The 12,166-nt window shown below is 49.5% G+C and overlaps 1 protein-coding gene across 2 annotated transcripts in view; it reads left to right on the top strand.

Moving 5' to 3' along the window:
- Positions 1-382: 382 nt before the first annotated feature.
- Positions 383-12,166, top strand: part of Dnajc11 (DnaJ heat shock protein family (Hsp40) member C11) — a 43,831-nt gene continuing 32,047 nt past the window's right edge. For both annotated transcript variants that reach the window (XM_050153306.1, XM_050153305.1), the window contains exon 1: positions 383-499. In XM_050153306.1, coding sequence (XP_050009263.1) covers positions 428-499 — 72 coding nt within the window. In that variant the 5' untranslated portion in view covers positions 383-427. The remainder of the gene's footprint in view (positions 500-12,166) is intronic.

Raw genomic sequence — 12,166 nt, 5'->3', positions numbered from 1 at the left:
CGGTTCAGGGCCACCCAGAACCGGGGGAGGCGGCGGCAGGGGAGTTAAAGCCTCAAGAATGGGGCTTTCACAGTCTCCCTTGACAGTCCAGGGAAAGGCTCAGTGCCACCCGGGTAGGCACCCAACACACACACACTTGCACTGATTCAGATGGACATGCAATGTCAGTGCCACCCCACTACACACACACACGTGCAAAGGCTCAAACACGCAAGCCCGCCCTACTATCCCCACGCGCCGCCTGCTAGTTTCTGGCCTCGGTCGCACGGTGGTGTACTGCGCAGGCGCGGTCCCGCGGCCTGCCATGCGGCCTCCGAGTCGCCAGGGGCCGCTGTGGGAAGAGCGGGAGCTTTTCAGGGAGCGCCGCGCAGCGCCGGACCCTCTTGAGTGCGGCTTCGCCGGTTTGGCGGGGTGAAAGGTTGTGAAGATGGCGACGGCCTTGAGCGAGGAGGAGCTGGACAATGAAGACTATTACTCACTGCTGAACGTGCGCAGGGAGGTGAGGCCCACGGCGCGGCGTCGGCGGGGCTGACGCCCGGCCCGATGGGTCTGGAGGGTCGGGCGGGCGGCTGTGGCCCCGCAGCCGTCCTGGGGTGGCAGCGGCCCGGCGCGGAGGCCGCGTGACCCCGCCGCCGTGTGCGCCCGCCAGCCGTCGGGCTGCTCGGAGCGCCGCGACCCTCGCGCCCTGGCGCGGGTCCAGCATCTGCCCAGCTCTCCCCAACCCGTGTGTGGCGTGCAACGTGTCCCGGCCGAGCCCACGCACTTGCCGGAGGGAGGACGAGGGTCCCGGGGCAGCTGCTGCCTTCGGGTTCCCAGGCCCCCGTGACCCAGGCCCAAGCTCACTCTACACGCACCTGCCCTAGACGGGGGGTTAGGGTCAGCGGCCTGAGCCAGCAGGCGGGCAAACTGAGTCCCGGGACACCAAGGTCAAGGCCACCTGGGAGCCTCCTTGGAACTCAGCCGGACCCCTAACTCTCTGGTGCCACCGAAGTTGGATCTAGCCTCAGACGCTAGCGTTCCGTGCCCTCCATCGACCCTTTGAGCCGCCGCCCAGAAATTAGACAGCAGGACTTCCCCAGCCTCGGCTCAAGGGGCCGAGGATGAGCAAGAAGTGCTAGGCCTGAGATGCAACGGCGTTGGGGCTTCAGCATCCAGGTCAAGTGTGTTCACGCTGTCTCCTCGAGAATAAAAAGTAACCCGAGAGGCCCGCACTGTCTGCCACATGTACAATTCTCGCAGGTTCCCATTTGCTTTGCTAGTCGGCAGTTGAGTTCTGTCGGGAAGGGTTTCCGGAAAAGCTTCCAAGGTCAGGGTGCGTTAGTGGTTAGTTGGGTCCATCTCTGCCGGACAATCCTATCCTTCAAATTTCCTGGTAGTGATCAAGTGTAACCGAACTGGACTGTCCTCAGCAAAGCTAGTTTGCTTGCTAATAACCAGCGTCTGTTAAAGTGCTTGTTTTGAGCACGGCCACCTGCTGAAAGAACTCTAAATGCTCAGGGCGGTGGATCTCTGTGAGTTCGAGGCCAGCCTGGTCTACAGTGAGAGTTCCAGGACAGGCACCAAAGCTTCGCAGAGAAACCGTGTCTCGAAATACAAAACAACAACAACAAAAAAAAAAAACTAGAAATTGTCATAGCTGCCCTCATAATAATCCATTATTTTATTTATTAACTTATTTTTTTTCTAGACGAGGTTTCTTTGTGTAACCCTGGCTTTCCTGAAACTCGATTTATAATTATTTAAAATCGAAGGAACTGTCAGGTGTAATTCATCCCTGGACATTAGAACTCCAGAACCTAGCTCTTGAACTGTGCTGCTGCCTCAGTTTACCAGCCCACATACTACAAAGCTCTTTGTTCTAATACTATGCTCTTGGTTACCCAGAGTATACATTTCTCAGCTGTACCAACCACTGTTTCCCGCAGAAACACAGGGACTTTCTGTGGCCTGGATTTATAGCTGAACTGCCCTCAGACTTTAAACAAATTGTTTCTTTAACACTTAGCAATTAAATGAAACTAACTTTTACCCTGGCTTGTTACATTTTGTTTTTTTTTTTTTGAGGCAGGCTGGCCTTGAACTCGCAGAAATCCACCTGCCTTTGCCTCCCAGGTGCTAGGATTAAAGGCAAGAGCCACAATGTATACTATACCCTGGTTCTTGAGGAAGCAAAATGGTAAGAGAATCCAGTTTTTTCAGGACCCGGTTTTGTTTTGTTTTAAACCCTCACACTCCTAAGTAGACTGAGTTGTTAGTGGTTGAGCCACCGTTTATCTGCATGCCAGAACTTCTGAACCTAGGGAGCCTTCGGTGTTCAGAAGGACATTTAACCCCTAGGATTTTAGGGCCTTTCATTGCTACTGAACTGGGATACAAGCCAAAGAAATACCTCTTTTAAAGGACTTCTTACTTCTGCCAGTGAGTGCAGGCACTCCCTTCGTTTATAGCCGTAGATGAAGTCCTCCTCGTCAAACAACACATTCAGTGTTGAGAGCCGTCATTTCTGCGTGCTGAACTTTGTGGCTCAGGGTTCTACTAGAATGGAGGCTTTAGAGGTGATGACATTAGTGTTTACTAGAAGGTTTTTGTTTATTTTTTCAGACCTGAGCTGGAGAACAAAACAGAAGGAATCTTGAGTTGTGTATGTGTGCATATGTGTTAGAAGCGTGTCTAAGCTTGGCTCTGTGTGCTGTCGGCTCTGACTTTAGTAGAGTGTGCCATAGGAGGGCACTCCAGCTAGAATGCTCAGCGTCTAGCTAGCAAGTTCAGTCGTCTACCTAGAAGTCACAGGTAGGAGCAAAGCTGCAGAACCTGGGCTTTCCGTTTACAGCTTAGAAGCACTGAGCTGGACTGAATCTCAGTCGGTAGTGTTTGTCTAACTGGCGTGAAACCACATTCTCCACCAGGTGCTGCAGTCACTGCTCAAACTGAGCATGGTGGCACTTGGGAGCAGAAGCAGGAAGTTTGGTGCTCAAGGCCATCCTCGGCTACACAGAGACCAGCCTGAGCTACTTGAGACCATGTTTCAAAAAGAGTGAAGTAAAAATTAGATGAATAAGAGAATTAAAGAACTGAAGTAAGAAGGAAATGCCAAAAATTCCCTAAGAATCTCCTTTCTCTGGGTTTCTGCGGCAGGAGGTCGCTGGCTACCCAGGACTACCAGCTCCTGCTATAAACCAAGCCCATGGCCCGAGCGAGGGAGGCCCTTTCTTCGCTGTTGCAGGGCTTCTGGTGGTAGAGTGGTGACCCCCAGTAGTCGAGCCCATCGACGCCAGGCCGGCTCTGTAGTCTCTTGTGTTAGATGCACGATCAGAACTAAAATTGAACCCGTCTGATTTCTGGGATGGTTTTTCCAAACTGGAGAATGGATTTCTTGACAGCAAATTACCATTAAATTGATTGATCCTTAAGCTTTTTGTGGAATTTCTTTTTTAGATTTGTATAGGTGTCACGCTTGAGTACATGTATGTTCAGCACATGCATTGTTGTAGGCAGTTGTGAGCCATTGTGAGGTGCTGGAAACTGAACCCTGGTCCTGCAAGAACAGCAAGTGCGCTTAACCATTGAGCCATTTCTGGGTTGACTCTTGAGTTTCTCCACATGCATGGTAGTGACTGGGCAAAGGTTTGACATAGGGTCAGACCTGGCTGTCCACAACCAGAATTCTTCCTGTTGCCCATTCTGCCTACCCCTAACCTGCAAGTGCTTAGCAGTGGAGATGACAGCGCTGTCCTTGATAGCCTCTGAAGCCCCAGGAGCCTGGGAAGTGTGGCCGTCTGAGTGGCTGCCTTGTGTTCCGGTGCCCTTTCTGTGGGGAGTGCTGTTGCCCTGTCCAGCCTTCCTGCCCATTGTCTTTTCCTTCTAATTGTGTGTGCTGTTATTGTATGGAGCACAGTGTGAGGTCTGAGGACAACTTCTGGGTGCCAGTTCTGCCTTTTCATCGTGGGAGAACTCAGGTCATGAGACTCGGCCTCAAGCTCCTTCACCTGCTGAACGGTCCTACATGCCACTCCTGTTTGCTTTGACACGAGGATGCAGCTGACAGCTGGGGATGGTGGCTCCAGCACGCCAGGGCAGAAACAGGCCAGCCTGTCCTACATAGGGCAGTCTCAAATAAATAAAGTAACTAACCGATGATAAGAACAAGTGCTGAGCACTTGCTGTGAGCTAGGGTGACGTGTGCTGTACACATCGCCATGTGGGCAGGATGTGTGTGAAGTGCTGAGCATAAATGGATATCAGTTAGTATTACTAGCTTCTGAAGACATCCGCACGGCATGGTGAAGGACGCCTGTAATCTCAGCATTTGGAGGGTAGGCCAGGAGTTCGTGGTCCCTCTATTCGTGTTGTCTCTATAGTGAGTTTGAGGCTACCCGGGGCCACATGAGACCTTGTTTCGAAAGACCAAAAACTAAATGTGTGTATAGATGGCCTTCGTGCTAAGTTGCTCATCTGTTGTATCACTGAACATCGGTGCTGGGGACGTGGCTCAATGGTAGAGGAAGTGCCTTGTGTACGCAGGGACTGGGCTCTGTCTCCAGCCCTGCAGGAGGAGAGATCGTGCAAGAATGTATACCAGGCATTAGGTTATGAGTGCCCAAGCTTTCTGCCTGTTCCAAATGCTGAGTGGATGAGTGGGTTTTGGGGTGTTTTTGTTTTGTTTTTTTTGTTTGTTTGTTTTTTTTAAGACAGGGTTTCTCTGTAACTTTGGAGTCTGTCCTGGAACTAACTCTTGTAGACCAGGCTGGCCTCAAACTCAGAAAGGTCTGCCTGCCTCTGCCTCCCGAGTGCTGGGATTAAAAGCATGAGCTGGAGTAGATTCTTTTTAAAAGGCACCACTGTCCTGAACGATGCTTCCTGCAGAGCTGACTGGGTGGGTGGCTCTGCTGGAGTTGATTCTGAGCACAAAACCTACCACAGAGGGTAAACTAGAGACTGGAGTCTAAGATACAATAGCGGGGCACCCAGAGATGCTCTGAAGAGATGGGCAAGATGAGAGAAAGTGAGAAGCATGGAGTGGCCAGGGTGACTAGGAGAGGCTGGCTGTGGAGTGGGGAGAGAGCCATGAAGGGCGCTTGGCCAGGTTCAGTGTTCTCTTGGTGTCGTTAGCCAACACTACAGAGTGGAGTTTACTTCCTTAATGAACCATAAGCTAGTTCATACCTTCCTGCTTTGAGCATTTTGGTAATAGATTAACGTTTTTGTGCTCTGGTTTTGTATCATGCAGCTAAACAGTTTCCTTTTCTCTCAAAGATTTCAGTTGAAAGTGTTAGTGCTGTAAATCTAATAAAATGATAGGAGAGAGCACACGGGCCTGGGAGCAGCACGCCTGCGCAGCTGTGTCGTTTGCTGATTCCTTCTGGAGATGTCTATTTTGATTTCTCTTGCTCCGTGTATTCCTCTCTTGTTCTGATAAGGATTTAGAACAACTAGGGGACTAATAAGTTGTACGAGTTTTAATGAGGACCAGGCACACGGTTATCTCTGAAAGAGACAGCCACTGCGAATGTCGCTGCTGCCTTGCTCTTGTAAGGACACACATTGATTCCTCTCTGGTAGCCACCTCGAGGCTTTGGAACTCTGGGAACTTGTGCGTGTCAGGAATGCAGTGTGCAGGAAGCAGAGAATCCGCCCAGAAGAAAATGCCAGGCTAAAGAGATGACTGCCAGGAGCGTGCCTGGTTGAGCAGGGTGGAGCTGAGTGAACAGAGCAGAAAAGTTCTAAGGGGGAGATAGGATCTGAACCGTCAACTTTGCTGGAACCCAGAAGTTCCATGGAGAGCTGGTCTCAGAAACCACGCATGTCTTGGTCGTTTGTAGCAGTGTCTCAAGACACCAGAGGAACATGGAAGTGTGACTAGGAGGAATAGTGAAAACCAAGTTGTGTCACAGTAGAGAGGGGTTTCCTATGTCCTGAATGGCCTCTCTCTAAGGCAGTTTCTGCCCTTGGTCCATTTGTTCTGAGCAGAGGTCTGTGCTGAGGACAGGATTCCCCTGTGTCCTAGGAGCTTTAAAGGTCACTGTGTCCTGGCTTTAGAAACATTTTCCAGTTCTGGGCACTGAACACAGTGTGTCTCTACCACTGAACTACTCTAACCCTTGTCCCTTGGTCAGTTTTTAGATAGGTCTTAGCAAACTGCCCAACTGTGCTTAAAATTTTGATCCTCTTGCCTCAACTTCCAGAAAAGCTAGGACCTCAGGATTGTGCTACTAGGCCCTGAGAGTTTTTCTTTCTTCCTTCCTCCCTTTCTTTCTTTCTTCTTTTTTTTTATTTTTTTTTTTTAGAATTTTGTTTTTACTGATTATCTAGTTCTGTTTTTAAGAGTTTGTGGCACCATCTTGAGTGTATTGTGTCTCAGTTCTGGGGGTTTCCTCTAACTCTGTTAAGTAGGACTCAAAGTCACACAGTTGTTTGTCAAAGCAGAGGCTTGTGTGTTTGGTTGATCTGTTTAGCTGCCTTGATTATTTCTCCTTCATGATCTGACTGTGTCTCCCTAGCCCGTATGTTTCCTGCTGGGGGAGGCAGACTCCGCAGGGATGTGAGATGTGGTTATGTCCACTAGACCCCTGGCCTTGGCGATGGAACTCGACACAGAGTAGGATGTCTGGTGGTACAGCCCAGCACCTTGCATGTTGAGTTCCTCTGTGCGCCTGTTGTTCTCAGAGTGGCCCCAGATTGCAGCTGAACCTCAAAGGCTATGCCTGAAAGCCAGCTCTAATGAAGACGGTCTCCGCCATGGGGTCCTGTGTGATGTGAGGCAACCTTAGCTGGGGAGGCGACTCGCCCTGTGTAAACCTGTTTCTTCATCCTTCAGCCTACAAGGCAGAGAGGCGTAGTGCGTATCTGATACTTCCTGTAGTGGTGGGTGTACAGCTCTTTCCACAAGCCAGTCGCCTGCCTTGTAGAGGGTTGGGTGTGGTGTTACGACACAGAATCCCAGCACTGGAGTGGAGGAGGCTGGAGCATCAGGAGTCAAGGTCAGCCTGGGCAGTACGGAGAGGTGCCTAGGAGTGGTATTTTACCCCTGTGGTCCCAACACTTGTGTCAGACTGAAGATTGCTGTGAGGCCAGCTGACATGTGTGTGTGTGTGTGTGTGTGTGTGTGTGTGTGTGTGTAGTAAGACTTTGTCAAAAATAGAAAAGAAGGAAGAGATTGTCTCAAAAAAAAAAAAAAGCATACCTTTAATCCCAGTTATGTCCTTCCAGGACAGTCAGGGCTACACAGAGAGATCCTGTCTTGAAAAAAACAAAACAATAAAAAAAAACGGCGTATATGTGCTGTAATTAACAGTTTAAATAATGTGGATGAGTCCCTGGCAGTTCCCTCTCTGTATATTTCCTTGCATTTTCTTGAACGGAATTTGATTGGCATCAAACCATACAAATTATTAAATTCTAGCTGGCTTCCTGGTTAGGAATCCAGAACCAGCTTCCTTCTGCATCAAAGACAAGTCATTTGATGGTGTGTTTATTTATCTTTGTGATTCTGGGGCTAGCGTAAGGCCCATGCAGACCAGGCAAGGGTCCCATCACTGAGCTATATTCAGCCCTCTTTTTATACTTTGATCTTTGAGCAGGGTCTCATTGAGTTGCCTAAGCAGACCTTGAACTTGGCAGTCCTCCTACTTCAGCCTCTGAGTACCTGGTATTATACACCTGAACCACCAGGCTGTGTTCATTTGATCTTTATCATCCTAAAACTAACCCAGGTGGTGTAGGAGAGGGCCTGTCCGTGAGAACCGTGAGATGTAGGAGAGGGCCTGTCAGTTAGACCCGTGAGATGTAGGAGAGGGCCTGTCAGTGAGAACCGTGTTGACTGGAGATATGTGCAATGCTGTGATGCCTGTGAACACTCCCTGCTCTCATTGTCCTCAGATGCTCCTTCCTGGGACCATCCTCAGCTTCTCTTGTTTGTTTTTTAAGACAGACGTTTTTCTGTGTAATAGTCCTGGCTGCTGTCCTGGAACTCACTGAAATCCTCTTGTCTCTGCTTCCCAAGTGCTAGAATTATAGGTGTGTGCCCAGCGTCCTCAACTCCTTGAGACTGTTTGAGTCTCCACCAGCCTGCCCCCCTTCTCTCTCTGCCTTCTGGACGTTGTGCCCAGGTGAAAGTTATGTCCACTCCCTCCTGCCAGGCCTGAGCTGCCTTCCTCGCACATTCCAGCCCTCACTAGAGTTGTTCTGAGGCCTCTATGTTAAGCTTTGAGTAATTTAATTTGCACACCTTCTATTTGGTTCAATCTTGAGGTCAACTGACCAGAGTTCTTCCAGTTTCTAGATCATCCCCTCCCCCATAAACTCAACCCTGAATTTCTCTCGCTGTTCTCTCAGGTCTCTGACTTTGGCTTTGTCTATTTTCACAAGTTATGTCAGGTTAATATTAACAGACAGTATGGGGTACATTGCAGAACCCAAGCCAAGCTCAGGCTCTGTGTAAGCAGAGACTCTTCTTTCTGTTTTCCTGCCACCCAGACCCAAATAATCCTACAGAAACTATAGTAATTACAACACTGTTTGCTAATGGCTCAGGCGTATTCCTAGCCAGCTCTTACATCTTACATTAACCCATTTCTATTCATCTGTGTATTGTCATGAGGCCGTGGCTTACCACTGCAGACTCTTACTCCTTCAGCAGCTACATGGTGTCTCTGCTAACAAATGACACCCAAGGTTTGGCAAGAATTTACATATAAAGCCTGAAAAAGCTTTTTAAAAAGGATTCTAGACAGACAAGAACAGAGTCAAGCATGGCTTCTTGGTAGCAGCATTTTCTCAGGTGGGCTCTGTTTGCTAGAGGCAGGCAGAAACACATCTTTAAGAGAGACTTCCTGACTCAGCGTTAGTGCCAAAGCCTCACAGCTCTTTTAAGAGGCCCTGCCACCAAACTCTTAAATGGTGTTTTTGAGTGGCAGTAGCATGCTTCTTGGTGGTGGCAGGAACTTTGAAACAGTAAACGTGGCTCTAGTCTGTACCTCAACCTTTAAGCTAGAATTTCAGCCAAGGAATGAGTCGGAACCAGCCGCTAAAGCTGCAGCTTTAATCCTAGCCATACCATTTAGCAGATTAAAGACTCATGGTTACCTTTAATCCCAGCTTTTATTTAGGAGGTAGAGGCAGGCAGATCTGTGTGAATTCAAGGCCAGCCTGGTCTAAAGAACAAATTCCAGGGCAACCAGGGCTGTTCTATAGAGAAACCTTGTCTTAGAAAACCAAAACAAGGGGGCTGGAGAGATGGCTCAGTGGTTAAGAGCACTGGCTTCCAGAGGTCCTGAGTTCAATTCCCAGCAACCACATGGTGGCTCACAACCATCTGTAATGAGGTCTGGCGCCCTCTTCTGGTGTGCGAGCATACATGGAGGCAGAATGTGCATACATAATAAATAAATCTTTTTAAAAAAAAGAAAACCAAAACAAACTAAAAATGATTTGTGTTTGAGAGACCGAGAGAGATAATCCCACATCATAATGTCTATGTGGAAGAGGTCGGGACCACTTAGGGCAAGGTGCATTTCTCTCCGAGTTGTTGGGCTTAGCAGCAAGTACCCCACTTACTGAACCATCTCACTGGCCTCTAGGATTTTTTTATATTTATTTATTTATTTATTTATTATGTATACAATATTCTGTCTGTGTGTATGCCTGCAGGCCAGAAGATGGTACCAGACCCCATTACAGATGGTTGTGAGCCACCATGTGGTTGCTGGGAATTGAACTCAGGGCCTTTGGAAGAGCAGGCAATGCTCTTAACCTCTGAGCCATCTCTCCAGCCCTGGCCTCTAGAATTTTTAAAGCCTTTTATAAGCCATGTCTTATGTGACATTTTACCCCTCTGACTTCAAGGAGATCTGGTGACTGCACCTGTCTGTCTCCACTGTGTACCCTGCACACCATAGGAAACCTTCAGAAGACATCATTAGCCACCTTAGCTTATCAGAGTAAGCGCTGATGTTTGTGATGATGCCGTTCCACCCTGCATCTCTCCAGCACATGAACGTTCTTAACAAATGTTTGCTGAAGGAACGAGCAGGTGGATGGATGTCCAAATGAGCTGCCTGCCCGCCCCTTCCTCGTACCACTGTGCACCATCCCATCTTGCTTCCTCTGTCCTGTTTTTCTGGTGGTACGCCTCAGCCTCTCAAGGACTTGATGCAACTTTAAGTCTCTTGTGACCCATTTAGATCTTTTCCTTGCCTTCTGACCACCCTAACTTCTGTGCCACTGACATTAGCATTTCTGCCCTGTGTCTAGTTAAGTCCATATGTGTGGGCGTCTTTTTTATTTATTTCATATACTTTTTTATGTGTGGAGTTGGATCCTCCTAGAATTGGAGTCACAAGTGGCTGTGAGTGCTGGGACCTGCCCCCAGGTCCTCTGCAAGAGCAGTGCAGGCAAGCTTTTAACTGCTGAACCACCTCTGCCGCCCTTGTCCCTGGGTCTTAAGAGTGACTGCACAGCTGGTTTGTTGTCTCTTGAGGGTAGGGACCGTTGCGCTTCTTTTGTCCTGGGTGGTATCTAGAACCTAGCTGACATCAATCATCCCCGAGCAATGTACATCTACTGGCCTCCTGCTTGGAATTTTGTTTTGCCTGTGTATGAGGGTGTGTTGTTGGTGTTGGTTGTTGACCCTGGAGCTTGCTGACTCAGGTGTCCTGTCTCTCTCCTGAGTACTAGGCTTTCAAACAGACTGCCACAGCACCTGTGCTTTCTATGGTGTGGGGATCTAGCTCTACTCTGGTCTCACTCCCACTTGTGCAGCAAGTGCTACATCTGCCAGGCCATCTCTGCAGCCCCCAGTACCCCATTCTCCAGTGAGGCACGAGTTGCAGGTTCAGCCTCTCAGCCTTCATAATGCTTCGACCCCTTAGTATATAGTTCATGTTGTGATGACCCCAACCGTAAAATGCTGCGTCATAGCTGTAATTTCGGCACTGTTATGAATCATAATGTAAATATCTGATATGTAATCCCTGTGGAGGGTTCTAGACCCACAGGTTGAGAACCGCTGCTCTGAAGGAACTGGCTGCCAGAAGGAATTTCTTCATCTTTGTTTTGGTAAATCCGTGCTTTCACTTCTGACGCTTGTCTAGAGTCAGAGGGAAAGGGCAGGCTCACACCCAGAGATGCTCTGGCTCCGAAGCTGTGAGGCCTGGGCATCCTGCTGCAGGCTGTGGAGGCACCTAGAGGAGGAGACGCAGCTCTCCACTGCAGGTTTGGCCTTTCCGTCTGGCAGGTATTGATTGTCTCCTCACGAGTTCTTTATTGCCGTGAGAAAGGTTGCCTGTTTGTCATCTTCCGCACCAGAACCAGTAATGATGTCTGTAAAGGAAAACAAGTTTCTCGTGGTGTGGGGCTTTGCACACTGTTTCTCTTGTCGGCCATGCACAGCTGCATTCTGCAGTGTGGAGAAGCTAGTCCCTTGCCGTCCATCTTCTGCTTCACAGACCCCAGGCAGCAGGTCCGCGCCATCCGACTGCTTAGGATGGTTCCCTCTGCCCGGTTAGAATGTGGAACCTCACCAAGGCAGATCCGAGTGCCTGGTCACCCAGGCTGGTGGAAGGAAGAAGGAAAGGAAGAGAAAGCTGCCTTGAGCAGGCACATGGTCTCCGCATGTGGTGGGGAGGGGTCAGGCTGTAGAGTAGGGTGTCTTACGGGGGGGGGGGGGGGTATGAGCCCACCCGCCATGTTAGCTACAGGCTTCTTCCCAGCCGTGACACAGTGAGATGTGGCCCCTTTCTCCAGGCCGCAGCAGCTCCTGTCTGGAATTGTTCATTAGCTCCCAGATCAGCTTCCTCCTTTAGGGCCATTTTTCCAATGTGTAGGCCTCTACTAGCTGTGCGTGTTTGTTTGTTTCTGTTTTCCCCGTCAGACTCTCGTGGAACATACAGGCAGGGGGCGGGGAAGTGTTCATTTGTGGGGATTACGTAAACTGCCAATTTAGTGGAGATACCGGCTTCAGAGAGGGCAGCACTGTTCTTAAGTGTCGTATGGTTGAAGAGTGACTGGCCATGCTGAGCACGCTCTGTTCAGTCTTGGCACGTTTGAATCAAGGGCATAAGTATGGCCATTGTAAGTACCTTGCTCCAAAGGTTATTGGCTCTGTCTGAGGTCCCGCCCAGCCTCGCTTATTCGTGTCCGTGTTTGGAGGGAAACGTTGAGGACTAAGAAA

The sequence above is a fragment of the Alexandromys fortis genome, unplaced genomic scaffold (genome assembly GCF_014885135.2).
Source record: "Alexandromys fortis isolate MF-2015 unplaced genomic scaffold, M_Fortis_MF-2015_v1.1 scaffold_88, whole genome shotgun sequence".
Classification (NCBI taxonomy): Eukaryota; Metazoa; Chordata; class Mammalia; order Rodentia; family Cricetidae; genus Alexandromys; species Alexandromys fortis.
Note: the sequence above shows the minus strand (reverse complement) of the source record. Positions and strands in the feature narration are given on the sequence as shown.